This window comes from Cutaneotrichosporon cavernicola (genome assembly GCF_030864355.1).
Source record: "Cutaneotrichosporon cavernicola HIS019 DNA, chromosome: 2".
Taxonomy (NCBI): Eukaryota; Fungi; Basidiomycota; class Tremellomycetes; order Trichosporonales; family Trichosporonaceae; genus Cutaneotrichosporon; species Cutaneotrichosporon cavernicola.
The window spans coordinates 2,413,623-2,433,850 of NC_083394.1; the positions used below are offsets into that span (position 1 = coordinate 2,413,623).

Below are 20,228 nucleotides of genomic sequence, written 5' to 3' on the forward strand. Positions count from 1 at the left end.
GCATCTCTCCCATTCACATACATTTCTTGACTGCCAACTCGAGTTCATATATCCTATGCCTGCACCCAGGTTCTACCAGGGCCGCCGGCAGGCGTTACCTCCCTTAGGCTCCCAACCAAAGGACGAGGACGATGCCGAACTCCCATTATCCCAGGCCGCACAATTAGCACCGCCGACTCAACTCGAGCGCCCGCGCGAGTGCGTAAACCGGTTCCAAACGCCACCTTTCTCTGTGATTTGCAGCGTGATGGACCGGCTGCGCACAGAGGAGGCCGGCAAGCGCAAGGAAATCCTTACGCGGTTCATGAGCCAGTGGCGGCACAAGGTCGGGAACGACCTGTACCCCCTTATCCGGCTACTCCTCCCCGACGTATGTATACATTCCGGTGATGGGATATTGATGCTAGCGTGATCGAGAACGGCCGGTCTATAATCTCAAAGAGGCGATGCTCGCCAAGTCTTACATCGAAGTCCTGGGGATCGACAAGCACTCCGACTCGGCGCTGCGCCTCACCAAGTGGAAGCAGCCGGTCGAGGGCCAGGTGCGCTGCCGCTCATCTCGCCAGCTGAATCCAGACCGACAGCGGAGCCGGCGACTTTGCGCGCGTGTGCTACCATGAAATTGCGGCGCGGTCGACGGTGGAGGAGGGCAAGCTGTCGGTCGAGGCCGTCAACACTCTGCTCGATCGTTTAGCGGCTGGCAAGATGAAGCAGTAAGTGGTGCGGCTGGTGGTGCCAACTTACTTCAGAGCCGACTACGTGCCCATCCTTCGTCGCATCAATGAGCAGTGCACACCAAGCGAGCAGGAGTGGATAATCCGTATCATTCTGAAAGGTGAACGATGTCTCAGCCACGCTGAAAGTAGACCTCCGCATCTCGATTCGCGAGAAGGCCGTCTTCGCGTGCTTCCATCCGGATGCTGCCACGCTCTTCAACGTGTGCTCCGACCTGAAGCGCGTCTGCTGGACGCTCTACAAGCCCGAGATCCGCCTTGAAAAGAGCGTACGTTTTCCAAGAAGGCCGAGCTGAATACAGCAAGCAAACATCGAGCTGTTCCGATGTTTCCTTCCCCAGCTGTGCCACCGCTCTCCATCGTCCTCGCACGACGCCATCGCCAAGCTCGTCGGCGCACCGAACGCCGAGTTCATCATAGAGGAGAAACTCGACGGAGAACGAATTCAGCTGCACATGCGCGGCAGTGGGACGGAGTGGTTTTACTGCTCGCGCAAAGCCAAAGACTATAGTGAGCGTACGTTGACGGGCACGACTAACCTAAGCGTACCTCTATGGCTCCCATATCGGCGAGGGAAGCTTGACTCAATACCTCTCTGGCGTATTCCAAGACGACGTTCGCAAGTGAGTCGATTATGATCCACCCTAGGCTGACTGGCTAGTATCATTCTCGACGGCGAGATGATGGTCTGGGACCCGATCCTTGAAAAGTACCTTGCCTTCGGAACTCTGAAGACGGCGGCAGGAGGTGAGTGTAGACGAGAAGCCTTCGCTGACAGACAAGATCGCATCGCAGACGAGAATTCACCTCGTCCTTGCTGTCCGTTAAAGATGAAATGTGCTGACATGCAGTCAAAGTCTTCGACATCTTATTCCTCAACGACCGGTGTCTCACAGGCGCTCGCCTTTCAGAACGGAAGCGCCTACTCAAGTCTGGTCGTGTCTTCCGAAACCTCGAGGATTACAAAGGTCGCATCGAGTTCGTCGATGAGGAGAGAGGAAAGAGCGGAAAGGACATTCGCGCTATGCTCGAGCGCATCCTAGAATCCAAGTACGTTTCCACCACCTCACGATGACTGATATCTCCAGAGGCGAGGGTATCGTTGTGAAGAGGTCCGACAGTCAATACGTCACGAACTCGCGAGCTTCAGACTGGGTCAAGGTCAAGCCCGAGTACGCGGACCAGATGGGGGAGGTGAGCCTAAGTGACATATTGAAAACTCACACAGAACCTTGATCTCCTGGTCCTCGGAGGATGGTGGGGCAAGGGAGGACGGACGGGAAAGATCTCTTCCCTGCTACTGGGTCTTCGTGTTCCACAAGAAGATGACGGCTCGGGCGAACTACCAATATTCGAGACCTTTGCGAGTGTGGGGTCTGGTATGAGCCACGAGGACTATGAGTGGATTGTGTGAGTTAGCCGTTCGTGACAGAGCTGACAGGAAGGAACAAGCACAGGCAGCACTGGAAGTCCTTTGACCGCCGGAACCCTCCCACGTGGATGAAGGTAGGAGCTGTCGGGATCGATGACAAACGTAGGTCGCACATCGCAGGAGGAACTGATGCCTAGCGGATGTCTATATCGAGCCCGACAAGTCGTTTGTGATGGAAGTTAAAGCCTCAGAGATTGTTTCGCCAGGTGAGTCTCAAGCTCTTCGGACCATTGATGGGCAGCTACCGGCTACGGCGCTGGCTACACCCTCCGCTTCCCGCGCTGCCGCTTTATTTTCTGGGATCGTGCGAGTCGCAATCAGCCAACAAGCGAAGAGCACCGTGATCGTGACATGTGGAATTGCGTACGTGCTCAGTTCCTGGCTGTTTTGCTTACAGTGCAAGCTCAGTGTTGAGGAGTTCATGACCCTGCTCCAAAAGCCCAAGAAGAGGTATATGGATGACGAGAATGGAACGTGAGATCAACCTCTGTAGTCGCACTGACAATAACAGGGCCACTCGCAAGAAACCCAAAATCACCCAGAATCGCGGAAAGGTCGAACTGTTCTCTGATTTCAAGGGACAGAAGATGTCCGAAGACGGTGTGGAAGACCACATCTTCCGCGACATCACGTTCTGTGAGTTCGTGCGACTGAACCAGCTCACACGAGTTATCCCCAAGGACGCTCCAGGTCACACAAAGAAGGAACTGGAGGCGATCGTGTTCAAGCACGGTGGCGATTTCACACAAGCCCAGCTGGCGGACAACTCTGCCCTGGTAATCTCATGGGACGATAAGAGTGCGTCAATCGCGATGACATACTGGTGGGATGCTGACGTACAGCTCCGCGAGTAAAAGCCCAGATCCGGAAGGGCATCAGCGTTGTGAAGCCTCAGTGGATTTTCGAGTCCATCAAGCGGCAGCGGCCTATTCCTCTGCTCAAGGAGTATGGTTTTCGCATGCTCAGAGCTGACACCAGCCTTCTCGTCTTTGCGTCAGAAGACGCGTCCGGCCAGAGGTACTTCAACATGACCGTCGAAGAGATGGACAAGGTGTCGCTTGTTCGCGACCGCACCGGCTCGGCCTTAATTTCTGTTCTCGACGGTGAGGAAGAGAAATCGGGTGACGACGCCAAGTCATCGTCAGCAGCCGAAGGCTCGCCACCGCCAATATCCCAGGCTGCGCAGCGCGTTGCGGCGCGGGACACGGAGTGGGGTGTTCAGCGGCCGTCAAACCGTTCTTCGCCAGTCAGCTCGCCAGCCGACTCTGACGCAGAGACCGCCGAAGACGAACGCGAGGCCTTGCGCGACGAGGAGGAGGATCAGGATGAAGAGGAGGAGTACGACGACGATGTGAGCCTTCCCACCCTTTTCTCTCTAGCTGACTCATTAAGCTTCCCGCGACAGCACAGAGCCAGACAGCCGCCCGGCCCGAGATCCAAAGCCAAACCGTGGGCCGCTCTGCCGAAGGATCGGTACCAGAGAACCCGCTCTTCCGTGTGATGGAGAAGAGCAGCCCCCCCAAGGATGTGAGACTACATCCGTCCTCACTGACATCAGTACCAGCCGATGGGCATGGGTGCCGACGACTACGACGAGGACTTGATCTTCACGCACCTCGTGTTCTACATGGATACTGCGACCAACGCCAAGAGGAACGGTTTAGCCAATTCGGTACCGTCTACAGAGACGATGCGGCAGTAGGTCACTGGTTGAGCTCACTAACGACAGCCTCGTGGACGCGGAGGAGAAGATCCGTTGTCACGGTGGGCGCGTCACTGACGACGTGGATTATCCGGGCCTCACGCACATCATCATGGACGATGAAGACTCGGGCCGCTACGCCGAGCTAATGCGCCGCACTTCAAAGCCCAAGCTCAAGCACATCGTGCTCCCATCTTGGGTGGACGAGAGCCTGGAAGAGGACACCCTTATGGACGAGGATTGTGAGTTGCCGTCGAGGATGAGCTGACCCACAGCGCATAAGCCTCGGTAACCTGTGCCCAAGATCAGGAGAGATTAGATACTGTATTTGTTCAGTTAGACTCTGGCCGGAACCCCTGTATTTTCTCACACTGCTATCCATGATACTACGGGGCGAGACGAGACTATTGCAATGTCACAACTAGAGACAACACATCGTGCGTGGTGGTCGGTTGGCTCTACTCACTCGGCGAGGCGGCAGAGGGGAACTGAAGAGCCTGATAGCTGGTAGCGACGAGAGGTAGCGTGAATAGGGGTAGAGTAAAACAAGGTGAAGGTTGTTGCTACAGACAAATGGATCAAACATACGAGCACAGTGCAGTTGCCTGCAGACAAGAGAACCCAAGGAGACGCTGGCGAACCTAGGACGCGACCCGGCGCCGCTTGCTGATGGGTGAGTCGATTTCTATCGCATCCCTGGGCCCGCGACTGGGCGAGTCAAGCGAGTAACTCGCCGGGTTGGTGGTCGGGCGAGGCGTCAAGTTGCCCTGTTCAAGAACTTCAAGGGGCTCGAGGGGGGTCGTGTTGGCCTGCTCCTGCTGCTGGTCCTCCTTCATACGGTCGAGACATCCCAACACCTCCCACAGAGGTGTGTTCAGTTGGTCCCGACCCGGAGTGAAGTTGGACCTCGCAGGCGTCTGGTACATGAGAGGCGTCTTCACGTTTGGCGTCCGCATGACAGCCGACGAGCGAGAGATTGGAGTCTTAGGAGGGCCACCCATGGTCTTTGAGGGCAGACCGGGGGTCCGGGGAGCAACGCCCGGAGTCTTTGGTGGAGCGACACGCTCGGCAGCGCGCGGCGCAAGACGGAGGTTGTCGTCGTCCTCCCCGAACGACTTCTTAAGGGGAGTCGGTTTCATCGCGAAAGGAGCATCTAACCCCGCAGGCGAACGCGGCCCGTTGGAGTGGACCTCCTCGGCTGGGTTCCATTCGCGCTGCAGACCACTCGGGTGGTGGTTGGCGCCACGAGGGATAGTGAGCGGCATCGGCGATGAAGTCGGCGACGACGATGTATGGGTGAGAGCCGGTGTCTTGAATGCACTCGAAGTCACGTTGTGGATGGAGCCAGACACTGGACCTGAAGGCACTTCCTGGCGCTTGTGAGCTGGCGTCTCAAATAGGTTGTCGTCGTCGTTGTTGAAGTAGTCGTTCATGTCCACTTGCGCCACTTCGTCAGGAGATGCCGGCTGGAAGGTGCGTCTGAGGATGGGTTGAGGCCTTGGAGGCCCATTGGTTGAGAAGACGCCCTCCTCGTCTGGGACGGGAGGCTTGTTCTCCTGGCCCGCGAAGCTGTGGGGCGGCACCATAGACGGCAGGGGTGTGATCGTCCGCTTCTCTTTGGAAGCTGGAATGAACCGGAGAGGCTGGAGCTTCAGGGGACGCCCGGCGTCCTGCTCCTCAGGCTCAAAGTCGAGTCCGTCGTCCTCAACCTGGAGGCGATCTTGGCTGCCCTGTGGCTGAGGGGACATCCCACGAGGCATTACTGGCATCTGAGGAAGGCCTCGGATGGGCGCCTGAGGAGGAGGAGAGTGTATAGGCATCGCCATGTGAGGTTGGGATGGCATGGGCTGCGGCGGCATCGGCATCGGCATCGACATCGGCATCGGCATCGGCATTGAGTGCTGGAGATGAGACTGGAGGTGCGGTGGGCCGCCTTGTGGTGGTGGACCCCCCATCATCTCCTGTGGCGGTGGTGGGAGGACGAATGGGATTGGGTTAGAGGCCTGTGTGAGACCCTGCCGGTGCTTAGGGACCTTGCCGCGCTTGCCCTTCTTGGGGACGTACTCGACACCATCTGCCTCGGCCTTGGCCCGGGCCTTCTCCTCGACACGAATGTCCCACTTGGTTTGGCGACAGTGAGGATAGTGAGGGTCGGACGGCGGAAAAGTCTTGGTGAACTTAGGAACACCGTCAGGGCCCATTTGCCAGTGACACTTCTCCTCGTCTGGGATAGTCCAGATGCCGCCTTTACCAGGAGGGTGAATCTCTGAGCGAGGGATGGTCATGAAGATCTTGTGTATCGAGAGGTTGTGGCGGACAGAGTTGCGCCACTGGTCGTCATTCCTGAAGAATGGGTAACAGGTCGAGATGTACCGGTAAATGTGCTCAAGAGAAAGTCCTCCAGCCTGGGCGGCCAGGATGGCATTGCCGATCATCCACGCAAATGATAATGGCGGTCGCGTCTCCAACGGCAGTCCTGGAGGAATGCCCTCGACGCCCGGGTCCACGGCGGCCTTGGTAGGCTTTGCGCTTGACCGACCAGCGGGCGCTGCCTTGCGCTTCTGCGGAGCAGTTGTACGAGCATGAGCTGGCTCAAACGTGGGGATGCGACTGCGGACGCGTCTTGTGGGTGATTCAGCCTCGACATCACTGGATGTGACCGGCTCGGCCTCTGGGCGCGCAGGCCGTTCTGCCGAACTGTTATTGTCCGACGACGAACCGTCTGCAGTCGAGGGACGGTGTTGAAGGTTGTTCTTGGACAAAGGGGTAACTTGCGAGTCGGACGACCCTGGCATGTTGTAGGGCTGTGAGAGACGCGGCGCGGGTCCGAGACGGGCGGGTGTGATGCCGGCGCCTTGCGGCTAGCGCGTCAGCACAACTTGGTAAACGGGCTTACCATGGGAGTAGGCGCATGTTGAAAGTCGTAGTGGACGTGGCTGGTGGGATAAACGTAGACGTTGGGGTCGGCAACCATGTCTCCGTTAAGCCCCTGATGATGGGGTTGGGGCGAGACCTCAATGGGACCACCGAACACGTCTGCGCCTCTCATGGTGTACCGGCTTCCGGCACCATTCGGACCCGACGACGGTTGTGGCGGAATGGCGTAGCGGATGCCAGCCAACGTCGGCACATGAGTAGTAGTTGGGTGCGGAGGCATAGTGTGGGCTGGCGTCATGTTGTAGTCTGGGTGATGGAAAGGTGGGAGCCCGTTGTGGTGGTGGGAAGGGGAGTGGTGAGGTGGGGGAGCGTGAGTCATCACTGGAGAGACAAAGCTAGACGGCAATTGCTGGAAAAGAACTCGTTGATGGGCGTCTAACGCGTCGATGGGTGTGCCGCGTGCTGGGTGAGACTCTGGTTGATATGTGCGCGATTGTGGTCCTTGCGGCAGAAAGGAAGTCTGCTGCGGGTCCATCGAAAGCGCAGGCCGTAGGGGTTGGCGCTAACGCGCAGCCAAGTGATGTAGGAGTGAGATTCGATTGGGGAGGTTGGATGGTGGCGAGTTCGAGTTGCAACTGCCGATGAGCGTAAGCAACATGAGTTATCTCACCTTGTAAAGTTGAGAGCACCATCAACTGGTCAAGACGCAAGGTGAGCAGCAAGCCAAGGTATTGCTCGTTGTTGGTGGCTCCAATGACCTCAAGACCTAATACTGGCCCGGTGGCAGCGGAGCAAACGGCGGCAAAGACACGTCGTCGTCGTCGCGTCACAGAGAAAGTGATTAAAACCTTTATCGACGCGTTGAGAATAAACACAAAGGTCTCACGCTCGAGTCGATGTTTATTCGTTCAAGTCGACGATTGGATTGTCGCCGGGAGAGGCGGTGAAAAGACGGGCGCGTCTCCGGGTCGGATCGCGTGATAGCAAGGGTCGACGTTCACGGGGCCAGATCGTGACGCGACGCGTTCAAACGCAAAACTTGACACGGGCGCGCGCGCGTGGTGGCGTGTGCAGAGGTTGCGAGCAAAGGGGAGTGTGCGTTCACTGCTGATAGAACCAAGCTAAGAGGATGGATGAGGTGGAGGCAACGCGTGTGACGCCGTCGGCCAGTGCCGAATGCGACTGGGCGGTGCAAGAGGGATAAGAAGGGGTTGATGGGGGGCAAGGGGTGTACGTGATCAAGGTATGAGTTATGGATAGGAAATGCTTGGAATAGCAGGATAAAGAAGTAGAGGATTGGAAGGAGTGATGAAGATGGGGAGATGAGGAGAGTAATGATGAACAAGGAAGGTAGGATGGATGAATGTGGATGAGGTAGAGTGAGAGGAACACCTTTACAATGCTACTTTGGTGGTCGCTTGATCACCTGAGAAGGGGGAAGCGGGCAACGGAACAGAGGCCCAGAGGCAAGGTAAGGGAAAAGGGCAAGGGGGGGGGGAGGCAACAAGGTAAACTTGCGAGTGACTGTAAGATTGTAAGATTCTAGGCCAACTGCCAAAAGGTAAGTCGCGCTCTTCACCTTGGCTCAAATGCCAAAATCCTATCATTTCGTTGCAGCTGACTTACATTGAACCCTGAAAAATCACAACTTGCGCAAAAGAGCAGAGGAAGTTTGACACTCACGAATCAGGGAAACATTCACTCCTCAATCGTCATACACTTTCTACTAATCAAAGCATTAGACACAAACCTATCTAAACCTATTGCTTCGGAGACTACAGGGAAATGGTGCTACTTTAGGTAAGAGGTCAGGTACAGAGTACTTTTCCCTGATTGTTTTCCTTACCATTTGGTCTTTGTATAATGAGAGTAATTGGTGGTTGACGTCATGGAATTAGGTTTGAACGCGCTATGCGCCACAGAATGCTAATCCAACTCAAAACATGGCCAATTCTAGTTTTCATGTCATTCTCTGTAGCCCAATGTCTTTACGCAGGGCAACAGGCACAGTACAGCCTTTCAACGCGTCTTTGGAGTACGTACTGCCTAGGCTATAGACTGGATGAGTGTCTGAGTCTGAGGGCGGAAGAGTCCGAACAATGACGACAAATGAAAAATCAATCGCGAAAAGTTGCACTCAAGTAGGGTGGCAAATCTCATTCAAGACAACAAGCCTGTGTAACTTGAATTTGGATCGTGTCATCCACTACTTTTGAATACTTCAACCACTTCAGTATCCAATTTAACCCCTGGTCGTTTCTTGGCAAAGGGCACCGTGACTATTGTATCGAATCCTACTCGTCTCGACTTTGTCACACCGGCCATCCCCAATCTCCGCGTAGAACTCCCTCTACGCCACCCTCTCCAGCTCGACGCATCCTAACCGCGGAATGTGTGGAATCACGCTCACGATCGGTCCGGACAACGACCTGTCCCTCGCGCGCTCGTTGCATGCCGCCAACGCTGCGCGCGGGCCGGACACACAAGGCGTGTACGCCAGACGTGTGGGCGCTGACCTCCTGCTGCTTGGAGCCAGCGTACTTGGCCTTCGCGGCGCGGTCACAGCGCAACCAAAGGTTGGGACTGGCGTGCTCGCCTGGAATGGGCAAGTGTTCTCCGGCCTCGACGTTGGTGTTCATGATAATGACACTGCCCGTCTCTTCGCTGCGCTCGAGGCCAGCGAGGACCCTCTTAGCGTCCTCGCCGCGATCGAGGGCCCGTGAGTTACACATTACATGTCGACGGGCGCTGACATGAGATGGGCCTTTGTTTACATCCGCGTGAGCGTGCCGCGTGCCGCGTGACGTCGTGACTGACTGACTGACTGACTGACTGACTCTAGGCCAACAAGGTGACGTTTGGCGTCGATCCACTGTCGCGTCGCTCGCTATTACTGCACATGCCTGACGAGACATGCAAGAGTCTCATCGTCTCGTCCACACGTAGCCCGCTGGCGCGCGAGCGTGTGATACAGATGCGTGCACTCGAAGGAGGCGAGGTCGGCGTGCTCGACCTGTCATGCCTCGACAGCAAGGGTGTAAGTGCTCATCATGCAAACCAAGGCATGTTTGCTGACCTCAGGCTATTAGCTGGCACAGCGCCCTGGCGCTTTCTCGCCTTCCAGTGAGTGGCTGCGTTATCCCCTCTAACCTCAGGTAACGGTTACCCCTGTGAACCGTGTCCTTCCGGCTTCTCCACCGGAGCAACCCGCAGCAGTCGAGGCAGAGGTCGACGTGTTCCTCTCGCAGCTCACTGCGGCGGTCCGGCGGCGGGTAGAGAACATTCCCGCGCCACCAGTTGGGTACGTTCCGGGGCACGGCAGATCTGGGAAGGAACATCGGGTTGAATCACCAATGGCATTGACATGCTAGCCGACTAGCTCGGCCGTATCTCTGACAGATCTCGCCGACACGCAACTCTGCGCTGATGCCAGTGGCGCCCGCGTCGCTGTCCTCTTCTCTGGTGGCGTCGACTGCTCCCTCCTTGTTTGCCTTATCCATGCAGTGCTGCCACCGGGCGAGCCTATTGACCTTGTCAACGTGGCCTTTGCGCAGCCCAAGCCTCGTGGCAAAGGTAATCAGCCAAGCGTGGGCTACGACGTGCCAGACAGGCTGTCGGGGCGCGAGGCCGTAGCGGAGCTGCGTACCGCGTTTCAACGCGAGTTTCGCTTCGTCGAGGTCGACGTGGACGCCGAGGTGAGTTTAAGTGACTCTGTGGATGACTTGGCAAAATGGGGAAGGGATACCAGTCACTTCCACTGCTGGGTGACTGGTTGGGCGACTTGTTGGCTTGCTGCATGATGTGCTGGATGTTCTGGGAGCGCCCTTGCTAGGACGGAGGGGAGTCAACCAGGCAAGACTGTTCGCGGCCGAGAACCTTGCCAGGCCTATTCTTTCAAGCTAACGGCAGACGAGCCGCTCCTTACGGCAGTTGGTCGTTGATGCCATGTATCCTAGCGACACGGAGATGGACCTATCGCTCGCATACCCACTATACTTTGCCTCCCTGGGGCGCGGGCGAGTGGACGGCGAGGAGTACACTGTCACCGCAAAAGTGTACTTTTCCGGACTAGGGGCCGACGAGTACGTTCTTCCATGGCTGCGCTGACGCAGACAACTCGCTGGGTACACGCGCCACCGCAAGGCATTCGAGCGTGGCGGGTGGGAGGGCCTCATCGACGAGGTACTGCTGCTCAGGCAGGACATGGCTTACACCAGGTCCAACTCGACCTCGACCGCCTGCCGCAACGAAACCTCGCACGCGACGACCGTGTGATCTCCGTCCATGCTCGTGACGCGCGATATCCCTATCTCGACCTCGAGTTTGTCAAGTACGTGTCGGCGCTGCCTGTATGGGCCAAGTGTAACCTCGCCCTCCCAGCCGGCGAAGGGGATAAAGCGCTCATCCGCCTGGCGACTGCACGTTGTGGCATCAGCAAAACGGCGAGACGTGTCAAACGTGCCATGCAGTTTGGTACAAAGAGCGCAAAGCTGTATCAAGGTGCACCAAGGGGCTACAAGGCAGGTGAGCAGCGGATTGCTGATTAATGCTTCGACGACGAGACAGCGGTGAATAGAGCGACCTATATAATAATACGATACATGTATAACACTACACATCTACTGAGGCACACTGTTGGAGTCACACTCGCCTTTCAATCTAGACCATACACTCTGTTAATGCTTGACGACAGCCGTCATGAACCACGACTGCAATTTCATTGCGAATTCTGTTCGGGCGGGCGGACGATCAACGATGACTTGCTGATGTCCAACGGGCTGAAGAGACGCAAGCTCTACGCCCGGTTCATGACGGCGTCGCAGTGCTGCCAGTTAGGGGTTGTGAATGATCGAGCCGTGATGGGTGACCCCAACGATGCTGAAACAAGACTCACAACGCCATCTTGGGATAATGTTGAAGCCACCGATGCCAAGGCTTCGCTTTGTCCTCCTCTTAAGTGGGTAGGCTGTGTCAACTGTACTGGCTGTGCCAGCGGTGCGGAATTGGAAACTAAGAGGTTCAGAGCGCCAAAGAGAGGAGCCGTTGACTTGGCGAGCGTTGGCGGGGCTGGGCCAGCCGTCTTAACAGCTGAGGCTGCGTTGGACTTCGGCGTGTGAACCTGCTTCTGCTTGTCCTTGAGAAGCTCCGTCTGCTTCTTGATCTCACGTTCACGCAAGGACTGTGTCTTGGGCTTGGGCTTGGGTTGGGGCTTGGATTTCGGCTTAGATTTTGACCTCAATTTGGGCTTGGGATTGGGCTTCGGCCTCACAGACGTAACTCCGGGCTGGCGGGAGCCAGCCTTCTTGGCGATGTGAGTCTTCTTGGTCTCGGCGGCCTGGCGAAGAGGGACCGGCTTGCTGGAGACGAGAGGTGCATCAGGGAGAACTGGAGGAGCTTGAAGCTGGGCGAGTAGATTGCCAACGGGATAGGTGAGAATAACTTCGGGTGGGTAGAGGGTGGGTTTGACTCTGGGAAGCGTCTCGTGAGACTCTAAATAGTCTTGGGATCCCGTCACCAAGGTCTCTTCCTCAAGCATCTTGAGAGTCAATATGATCGCTGATCACTTCCAAGCTGGCGCACCTCAAACTTGTCCCAAGGTCCAATACGCTCCTCGAAGCGACCAAAAATACCGCGGACGCCAGGGAGATCGGCGACGCCGATTTCTTGTGGACCAAAGGGATAGGTTGCTACCGGACCGACGTCGGGGATGTTACGTAGTAGCTTTGAGCTGTTAGTTTGTCCAGGAGAGCTTTCACTTACCCAGTCAACAGTGTGCGCCTCATGCTTGAGCTGTCCGTCACAAGGCTGGGAGACGGGCTCGTCGGAAATCTCTTCGCCGACGTGCAAGTAATTGGCGACTGACTGAATGGCGAGTCCAAAGCTTCCTTCATCTTTTGATCTATTACGACTCACCTTAGAGCTGTCTCCTTTGCGGCTGTGTTCATTCGGCCGCAGGCGATGTTCAAGGGAACCTGGTGATTGGGAGTCCGCATCCATAACTCGCGGGTGTAGGGTGCGAAATTCGGCAGACGATAGCTAGTGTCAGCGAAACCTGTCCCATACCTACTCTGAAGAAGCCTTATCATTGAAGTCAAGCTTGATTTCGAGGTACTTGCTGCCTGAGAAGTCAGCAGAGGCAACAGTGAGTGGCAAAGAGTCTCGCAACCTACTTGGCAGCTCGGCCAGCTGCGCCTGATCAACTGCGGTGGCAATGCTGTATAGGAATGGCTGTCGTGAGCACAGTGAGGGGAGACATGGAAAAGAACGGACGAGTATTGCCTCACGAAGCTCCCGAACAGCCATGGGCGACCTAGCGGTGAACGCAGCAGTTGAAGAGGACGATGGAACGTCAGAGCTGCCAAAGGACGCCATTATTGCGGTCCCCTCGTACTCAAACTCAATCTTGTAGGACTCGATGATGCTGATGTTAGCCAGGAGCGACCAACGTGTCGGTACCGATCGGAGTTGTTTGGGTCCTGAAGATTAGCTGGTTCCGTGAGGATAGGCTGACCAGGAAGACGAAGATTGTCAGAGTCTTCAAGAACTGCTGCACAATCGCTGGCATCACGCCGTCCACCTGAAAATCAGCACAGGACAGGCCCCAATCTCGAACCACGTAAGCCATAATCTGGTCACCTTCCTTGCTTGATGTCAGCGCAGCCTCAGATCATCCAACCCACGAAGCACCCGGACGATCTTGAAGGCTTGAAAGCGACTGGGAGTGGAGCTTTGAAAGCTGTACTGTGACTGTGCCTGTGTCGGCTGGTGAGGCTGCATGGGATACAGCTGAGAGCTTGACAGAGGGTCTTTGGCAGCAGTGAACATTTCAGAATTAAAGGTGCGGGGGGTGAGGTTTGCCTGGGGAAGCAGTCCTCTAGAGAGGCGTCAGCATTTTCAGATGTTGATACCCACCGGGAGTAAGCGAGGTCCCCAATAACCATCTGCAGGGCAGACTGGATGACCTGGTGTACTTGCTGTGGGGTGACAACAGCGTTGAGCAAGTTTTGCTTCTGCATCACCTGAGACCCATTCCTCTGCACCGTGGACCGCTGAGATAAGCGATTGACCACTATGAAGGAATTGGTTGCAACTCACAGTTTTCTGAGCTACAGCCATCGTGTTCGATCTAGAAGATGCTGGGATGAATGCGCAGGTGAGGAAGGAGGTCAAGTAGGTGTTTGTGATCAGGGTTGAGGGGGATTGTCAGACTGCCAGCGGAAGGAAGGTGTAAGTGTGTCTTGCAGAGAGGCTGATAGGTTGTAAGGCGTAAGTGGGAGAGTCTGAGGAGCGTGGAATAAGAACAGAGTGAGTGATGGGTGTCAAACGATGGGATGTGAGAGTGATGAGTGATTGAGTAATGATGAATGGATGATGGATCGAGAAATGAACAAAAGCAGAGTTGGTTGCGTGGAGGAAGGTGTAAGAGGTAGTGAGTGAGATTCGCAACGTCGGTTTACTCACCTCGTCCACCTTGCTTCCTAGCTCCCTTGCCGTCTTTCACTACTTAAGCCCACTTGTCCCAGAAGCTGAATCTATCATTACCTCAGGAACTTGGTATCGCGCGATTACATGTACACTGTCATCTATTGAAACAACGGTTTACTCTACACAATGGCGTCGTCGCGGAACGTCGCCCCCTCAAACTGCGCGTCAGATAAAGAAAGTCCTGACCAACTCACGGCGTCTTTGGCCTCCTCGCAATGGCCGCCTCCGGTCTCCCCATCGATCTGGTGACAGATGAAGAGTGCGTCCGCGCTGAACATCAGCTCATACGCTCTGAAGAGTACTCACGCGTCAGCCAAAACAGCTGTGGCCGCACGCATCGCAACGAATGGCACCCCACCGCACAGTAGAGCAGCCAGCGGAGCATAACCCGGTCGCCCGAGGCTGTGCGTCATGTACAAGTAGCCTATGGTCGCGGTGAAAAGGCCAGTTGCAGCAGAGATCAAGGTAAGAAGCAGTTTGATGAGGGTGTCTTGGTGTGAGCGAGTGGTAGTAGCGGAACTCACAGTCAAGCAGCTTGCCACTGTTCCTGCGGCTGGTCAGACCCACAGCCCGGCGGGCGCTCGGCCAGAAAGCCTCTCCCGTGACGCCTACGTAGACGAGGGCATAGCTGTTCGCTTGGTCCAGTACACTGGCGACGATAGAGAAGACTGGGGAGAGACTCGTCAAGAACGAGAACGCGCTTGGAAGGACCTTGGAGCGTGGGGAGGTGATTCGCTTCATCTCAGCGGCGGCTCGCCCAACGAAGCGCATTGTTGCGACGATGAGCGAACCTAGGCAAACACTGCCAAGAGCTGGACCAGTTGCCCGATGAACGGCGGCCGTGGTGATCTCGAATGGGTCGACCCCGTCTTCGCTTAATGTCAGCGCAGGTGAAGATCGTCTGGCTCACCGATGGAAATACCACTCCCCCACGACAGCGCCGACCGCGACGCGCCCAACACCTCGGATCACGCCCCAAGTCCATAGCCACGCGAGAGTGACGACGACAATCAGCCACCCAGCCCATGGCTGGAGATGGAATGCCCAAGTGCCCTCGCGAGGTTGGCGCCAGTATCCATACATGCCCAATCGGACGAGCAAGGTCATGAAAGGAATAGACGTGACAGCAAAGACCATTAGCAGGAGGGGTGTTAGGAAGAGAAGAGGCTGGTGCCGTAGCAGGAGGCTCGTTGAGAGCTAAAGAGTTAGGGTGCCTCAACATAGAACTCACCTCAACGACAGAAACTGTTTGAGCCAAGCGTCGACGGCGCACCCAGACTAGACGCGCAAAACATGCAGCGACGATCCACAGAACGACGGCGAACAGTCTCATCCCCGTGGTTGCCCACCAGCGCTCGCCTTTCTCAACGTCGTCGATGCTCTCGAAGCTCGCTCCTAGCGCCCACCATCCGCAGATGAACAGGGAGAAGGGGACGGCTCCGGCAGTGGCGACGAGCACGGGTCGGACGGTGTTGTGGAGGAGGAACAAGAAGACTGGTGGGAGGATGAACGTCGGGATCAAGAGCGCCATCAGCATTGGTAAGAGGGACAGTACGGGTGGGCCACGACGTGGAACTCCCGGGGGAGGCTTATGTCAGCGTCCTCGCCATGAGTGCACTCACGTCGCTTGAGCCCCATACGAACAGCAAGGCGAACAGCACACTCAACAGCGTTGTAAGCCAGAGCGCTAGGAAAACAGGGTCTGTCAAAGTCAGCCCAGTCAAAACCGAATGTGCTTACCCTTGTACTTGCGCAGCCCCTCTCGTTCCCAATGGCCGAAACGGCCGTGGAAGACCTGTAGGCGTAACGGTACCCTCGTCGTCATTTGAGCGATCTCGTCCGGTCCCAAAAGCGGCTCGTCAAGAGCATCCTGATAAGCAGTTGATGATACGATGATGGGTACTGCCGGCAACGGCTGTCGACGTGACTGGCCCATCAAACCAAAGCGCTCGTCGACGACGCTCTCGTCCTCTGTGTCCTTGTCGCTCTCCGATGCCTCACTCGACGAAGACGAAGGGAAGACACTCTGGTACGCGAGCCACCCCTTCCGTTTCCGGCCATCGCGTGGCGCAGAAGACGTCGGCTTGAGGAGTGAGCGACGCGCCTCGGCCACCTGATCTAAGTCAGGCTCGATCTCGGCTTCGCTCTCAGACGACGCGCCGTAGGGATCAGGAATATGTGCGTGGCGGGTGTGGCGAAGACTGATGCGAGACTCTCCATCATTGTCACTGCCACTTGGTGCGTCGAACAGCAGACCGGCGCCAATGCCGCTGCGACTGACGGTGCTCGCTTCTTCCATGTCGTCGATGGAAGGGATGCCATCAAGCCCTGGCCCTGGGAACGGTGGGGTTCTTGAAGGCGACGGGGTGCGAGACTCGGCGACTCGTGAACGCGAGTCTGATGCCGTTGGCGATGGTAAGAATGGATGCGGCGGCGATACCGGACGTGAAGGTCTCTGTGAATCCTGCGATTAGGGAGTGGTTTGAACACCGGCGTGCATGTTCTTTCACGTACCAGGCTGTCGCCACCCGATCGGCTACCTGCAAGAAACTTGCTAGCGTAGGCGGATAGGGTAGCCGCGCCGCTCGCGTGACCTTGAGGAGAGTTGGACATGGAGTCGGCGGCGCGCAAAGTGGAGGGTGATGCGGCGGTATCTCGTTTGAGGTGCGTTGATTCGGGTGGGAGGATAGTAGGTGTGGGAAGAGGTGAGGGCCGCAATGGAGTGTGAGCAGGCAAGTCGACACTAATCGGTAGTGATGGAGGTGGTCAAGTAGATGATCAAACCAAGTGTTGAGGATAGAGGGACGACAAAGAGGAAGGGTGGTGGAATGAAGTGCGTTGGCAGAGGAATTGTAAGCTAGAGTTGTATACAGCGTTAGTTGAACCCATGATCCATGTCCCTCTGAGAGTCCTCTAGTCGTTCTAATGCTCTAATGCTATAATCGAGTTCGGGTGGCGGCCATGCCTGGCTTGCGTGGCCCAAATGGCTCACCGCCTTTAATCATGTCGTCACGTCACCTCGGGGTCCAAAGTGGTGTTTGTCGCGGCATCAAATCCACCACGTGGTCATAGATTAGACTACTACGGTATACAGTAGTGTATCGTATCCATGTTGACATTCTACTGATCTCCTGTAATGTACATCTTGTAATGATTTCAGCTCGAATGCCAGTAACAGATCAACAGACCAACAGACAGGACAATCCGAACACAATCTTATCCGCATGTCCATGTCCGATGTCCGCATGTCCACATGTCCGCAAGTCCGCAAGTTCCATGTCCGAGGCGGCCCATGAGCCAGACCCTCCATTTGCCCTCAATGTGTATTGCAACCGGTCGAGGCCTTTGAATGTTTCCGATGGTTGAAGGCGGCGGGGAGAGCGGGGAAGAAGGGAAGGCGTGGGACCGTGGGGCCGTGAGGGCCGTTGGGCACTAGGTTTGATGTGCGATGAGAACGGTATACAGTATGTAAAGTACTCTTGTAATTGTGTAATAATGTTTTGAGCATGTTGGCGGTACAAGAGTTCCGCAAAGTATCCGGACCGGTACCCCGGTGCGGCATGTTCCCTACAATTCCCTGACTGGCGGTACAAAGGTCCGCTCTCAGTGCGCAAAGTCCCCCAATGGGGCACTGACTCTCACACAGTCCCCACTCACGTCACTGATTATATACACACCTACATCATCATGATCATCATCATCCCTTTGCCCCTTCCTTACCATCTAACCCATCCTTCCCATCTTACCAATTCGTCCCATCATCATCATCTAGCTCCATTTAACACATCACACTTCGCACTCAACTTTCATCCATATCCTCATTCATCACCCACTCATCCTCACCCCTCACTCCACTCACAATGGCTACCGGAAAGCTCTCAACCGGTTTGTACCCCTGACTCCATCTCCTTCATCACCCAGGCCCCGCTCACCCGTCACAGATTACCAGGCGTGGCAGCAGCTCGAAAAGCTGTACCAGACCAAGGCCCCTCAGCTCATCCTCAAGGACCTGTTCGCTGCCGATCCTGAGCGCTTCAAGAAGCACTCGGTTACCTTCAAGGCTTCCTCTCCCGATGTCAACATGCTCCTCGACTACTCCAAGAACCTCGTCGATGATGAGGTTCTGACCGCCCTGTTCGCCCTCGCGCGCGAAGCCAGTGTCGAAAAGTTCCGCGACGAGATGTTCAAGGGCGACCACATCAACACATCCGAAGACCGTGCCGTTCTGCACATCGCTCTCCGCAACCCCCCCGTGTCCGAGGGTGGCTACGATATCAAGGAGGAGGGTGTCAGCGAAGTCCAGGGCGTCCTGAACCACATGCAGCAGTTCTCCGAGCAGGTGCGCTCGGGCGAGTGGAAGGGATACACGGGCAAGCCGATGAAGCACATTGTCAACATCGGCATTGGTGGTTCCGACCTCGGACCAGTAATGGTGACGGAGGCTCTCAAGTATTACAGCCAGCGCAACCTCACCCTCCACTTTGTCTCTAACATTGATGGTACCGACATCGCCGAGGTCCTCCGTGCTTGCGACCCTGAGACTACTCTCTTCATTGTAGCGTCCAAGACGTTCACCACCCAGGAGACGATCACCAACGCCGAGACAGCCAAGGAGTGGTTCCTCCAGACTGCAAAGGACGTGAGCGCCCTGTTTTAGCATGACGCTGACTTTGATCAGCCGGCCTATGTTGCCAAGCACTTCGTGGCCCTTTCGACCAACACCGAGGGTGTCACCAAGTTCGGCATTTCCGAGTCTAACATGTTCCAGTTCTGGGACTGGGTCGGCGGACGTTACTCGCTCTGGTCAGCAATCGGCCTCTCCATTGCCATCAGCATCGGCTTTGACAACTTCAAGGAGGTCCTTGCCGGCGCCCACGCCATGGACAAGCACTTTGCTGAAACCAAACTCGAGGAGAATCTCCCCGTAATCCTTGCGCTTCTCGGCATCTGGTATAATGACTTCTACGGTGCTCAGACCCAGGCGCTCCTGCCTTACGACCAGTATCTCCACAAGTTTGCCGACTATTTCCAGCAGGGCGACATGGAGTCGAACGGCAAGAGCATCACCAAGGACGGGTCGCGCGTCGACTACCAGACTGGCGTGAGTTCCTCAGCACCTGAATGTAGCTGACAACGACAGCCCATCATCTGGGGTCAGAGTGGCACAAACGGCCAGCACGCCTTTTACCAGCTCATCCACCAGGGCACGAAGCTCATCCCTTGGTACGTTTTCGGTAGTCTTTCAGCTAATGATCTTCAGCGACTTCATCGCTCCTGCTCAGACCCTCAACCCCATTGCCGGTGGCAAGCACCACCAGATCCTCCTCTCCAACTACTTTGCACAGCCCGAGTGAGTTCAGTCTCGGCCATTGCTCTTGCAGTTTCAGATTCTTACACATCACAGAGCGCTGGCGTTTGGCAAGACGGAGGCGCAGGTCATCCAGGAGCTTGGTGCTGAGAAGTCGAAGAACGAGGCTCTCGTCAAGTCTAAGATCTTCGAGGGCAACAAGCCAACCAACTCGATTATGTTCGAGAAGCTCACGCCGGGCACCCTCGGCGCTCTCGTCGCTCTCTATGAGCACAAGATCCACGTCCAGGGCGCGGTTTGGGGCATCAACTCGTACGACCAGATGGGTGTCGAGCTCGGCAAGGTGCTGGCCAAGGCTATCCTCCAGCAGCTCGGCAAGGAGAGCGACGTCACTGGACATGACAGCTCGACGACTGGTCTTATCCACTGGTACCAGGAGCACCGCCAGTAAAACCGGGGTTGACCCCCCTTACTTGTGTATGATAGAGAATCGGAGATGTAATCCAACTGTGTCGTTTTCTTTCCTTCTTCCACTCAATACGTGTTTGATGGTGAAGGGTTCCACGGAGAGTGGGGGGATGGGGTCACGAATAGTGAGATCCGATGCAATCTCCGTGGGACAAGGTGTTAGTTTTGTTACGTAAATACCGGAATTGGCTCGCGTTTTCGTGTTCACGACTGCCGAGCCGA

At 56.1% G+C, this 20,228-nt stretch overlaps 6 protein-coding genes across 6 annotated transcripts; 3 read left to right on the top strand and 3 right to left on the bottom strand.

Annotated features, from left to right (window-relative positions):
* Positions 1-55: 55 nt before the first annotated feature.
* LIG4 (uncharacterized protein) lies at positions 56-4,160 on the top strand (the record flags this gene model as incomplete). Its single annotated transcript, XM_060598013.1, has 24 exons — positions 56-198; positions 244-370; positions 408-542; positions 577-713; positions 750-835; positions 864-1,003; positions 1,037-1,244; positions 1,279-1,357; positions 1,396-1,481; positions 1,586-1,784; positions 1,823-1,928; positions 1,963-2,144; positions 2,180-2,268; positions 2,304-2,372; positions 2,408-2,529; positions 2,570-2,640; positions 2,678-2,802; positions 2,836-2,964; positions 3,009-3,111; positions 3,145-3,517; positions 3,559-3,693; positions 3,725-3,864; positions 3,896-4,110; positions 4,144-4,160. 24 exons carry the CDS (start codon positions 56-58, stop codon positions 4,158-4,160), a joined length of 3,216 nt encoding a protein of 1,071 aa, XP_060454848.1.
* A 349-nt stretch (positions 4,161-4,509) lies between these two features.
* CcaverHIS019_0209450 (uncharacterized protein) lies at positions 4,510-7,025 on the bottom strand (the record flags this gene model as incomplete). The annotated part of the gene is made up of 2 exons (XM_060598014.1): positions 4,510-6,729; positions 6,765-7,025. 2 exons carry the CDS (start codon positions 7,023-7,025, stop codon positions 4,510-4,512), a joined length of 2,481 nt encoding a protein of 826 aa, XP_060454849.1.
* Positions 7,026-9,135: 2,110 nt separating this feature from the next.
* Positions 9,136-11,292, top strand: CcaverHIS019_0209460 (uncharacterized protein; the record flags this gene model as incomplete). Its single annotated transcript, XM_060598015.1, has 10 exons — positions 9,136-9,464; positions 9,504-9,525; positions 9,588-9,782; positions 9,827-9,868; positions 9,901-10,046; positions 10,179-10,318; positions 10,352-10,440; positions 10,655-10,827; positions 10,858-10,927; positions 10,963-11,292. 10 exons carry the CDS (start codon positions 9,136-9,138, stop codon positions 11,290-11,292), a joined length of 1,536 nt encoding a protein of 511 aa, XP_060454850.1.
* A 248-nt stretch (positions 11,293-11,540) lies between these two features.
* On the bottom strand, positions 11,541-13,861 carry CcaverHIS019_0209470 (uncharacterized protein; the record flags this gene model as incomplete). Its single annotated transcript, XM_060598016.1, has 12 exons — positions 11,541-11,570; positions 11,757-11,954; positions 12,015-12,281; positions 12,326-12,466; positions 12,506-12,626; positions 12,659-12,781; positions 12,813-12,864; positions 13,030-13,166; positions 13,202-13,221; positions 13,257-13,389; positions 13,658-13,794; positions 13,841-13,861. 12 exons carry the CDS (start codon positions 13,859-13,861, stop codon positions 11,541-11,543), a joined length of 1,380 nt encoding a protein of 459 aa, XP_060454851.1.
* A 488-nt stretch (positions 13,862-14,349) lies between these two features.
* Positions 14,350-16,843, bottom strand: CcaverHIS019_0209480 (uncharacterized protein; the record flags this gene model as incomplete). Its single annotated transcript, XM_060598017.1, has 9 exons — positions 14,350-14,388; positions 14,425-14,500; positions 14,537-14,720; positions 14,755-15,104; positions 15,141-15,427; positions 15,462-15,818; positions 15,853-15,932; positions 15,971-16,694; positions 16,745-16,843. 9 exons carry the CDS (start codon positions 16,841-16,843, stop codon positions 14,350-14,352), a joined length of 2,196 nt encoding a protein of 731 aa, XP_060454852.1.
* A 1,247-nt stretch (positions 16,844-18,090) lies between these two features.
* PGI1 (uncharacterized protein) lies at positions 18,091-19,989 on the top strand (the record flags this gene model as incomplete). The annotated part of the gene is made up of 6 exons (XM_060598018.1): positions 18,091-18,115; positions 18,172-18,869; positions 18,909-19,331; positions 19,371-19,453; positions 19,491-19,580; positions 19,635-19,989. 6 exons carry the CDS (start codon positions 18,091-18,093, stop codon positions 19,987-19,989), a joined length of 1,674 nt encoding a protein of 557 aa, XP_060454853.1.
* Between the last annotated feature and the right edge of the window lie 239 nt (positions 19,990-20,228).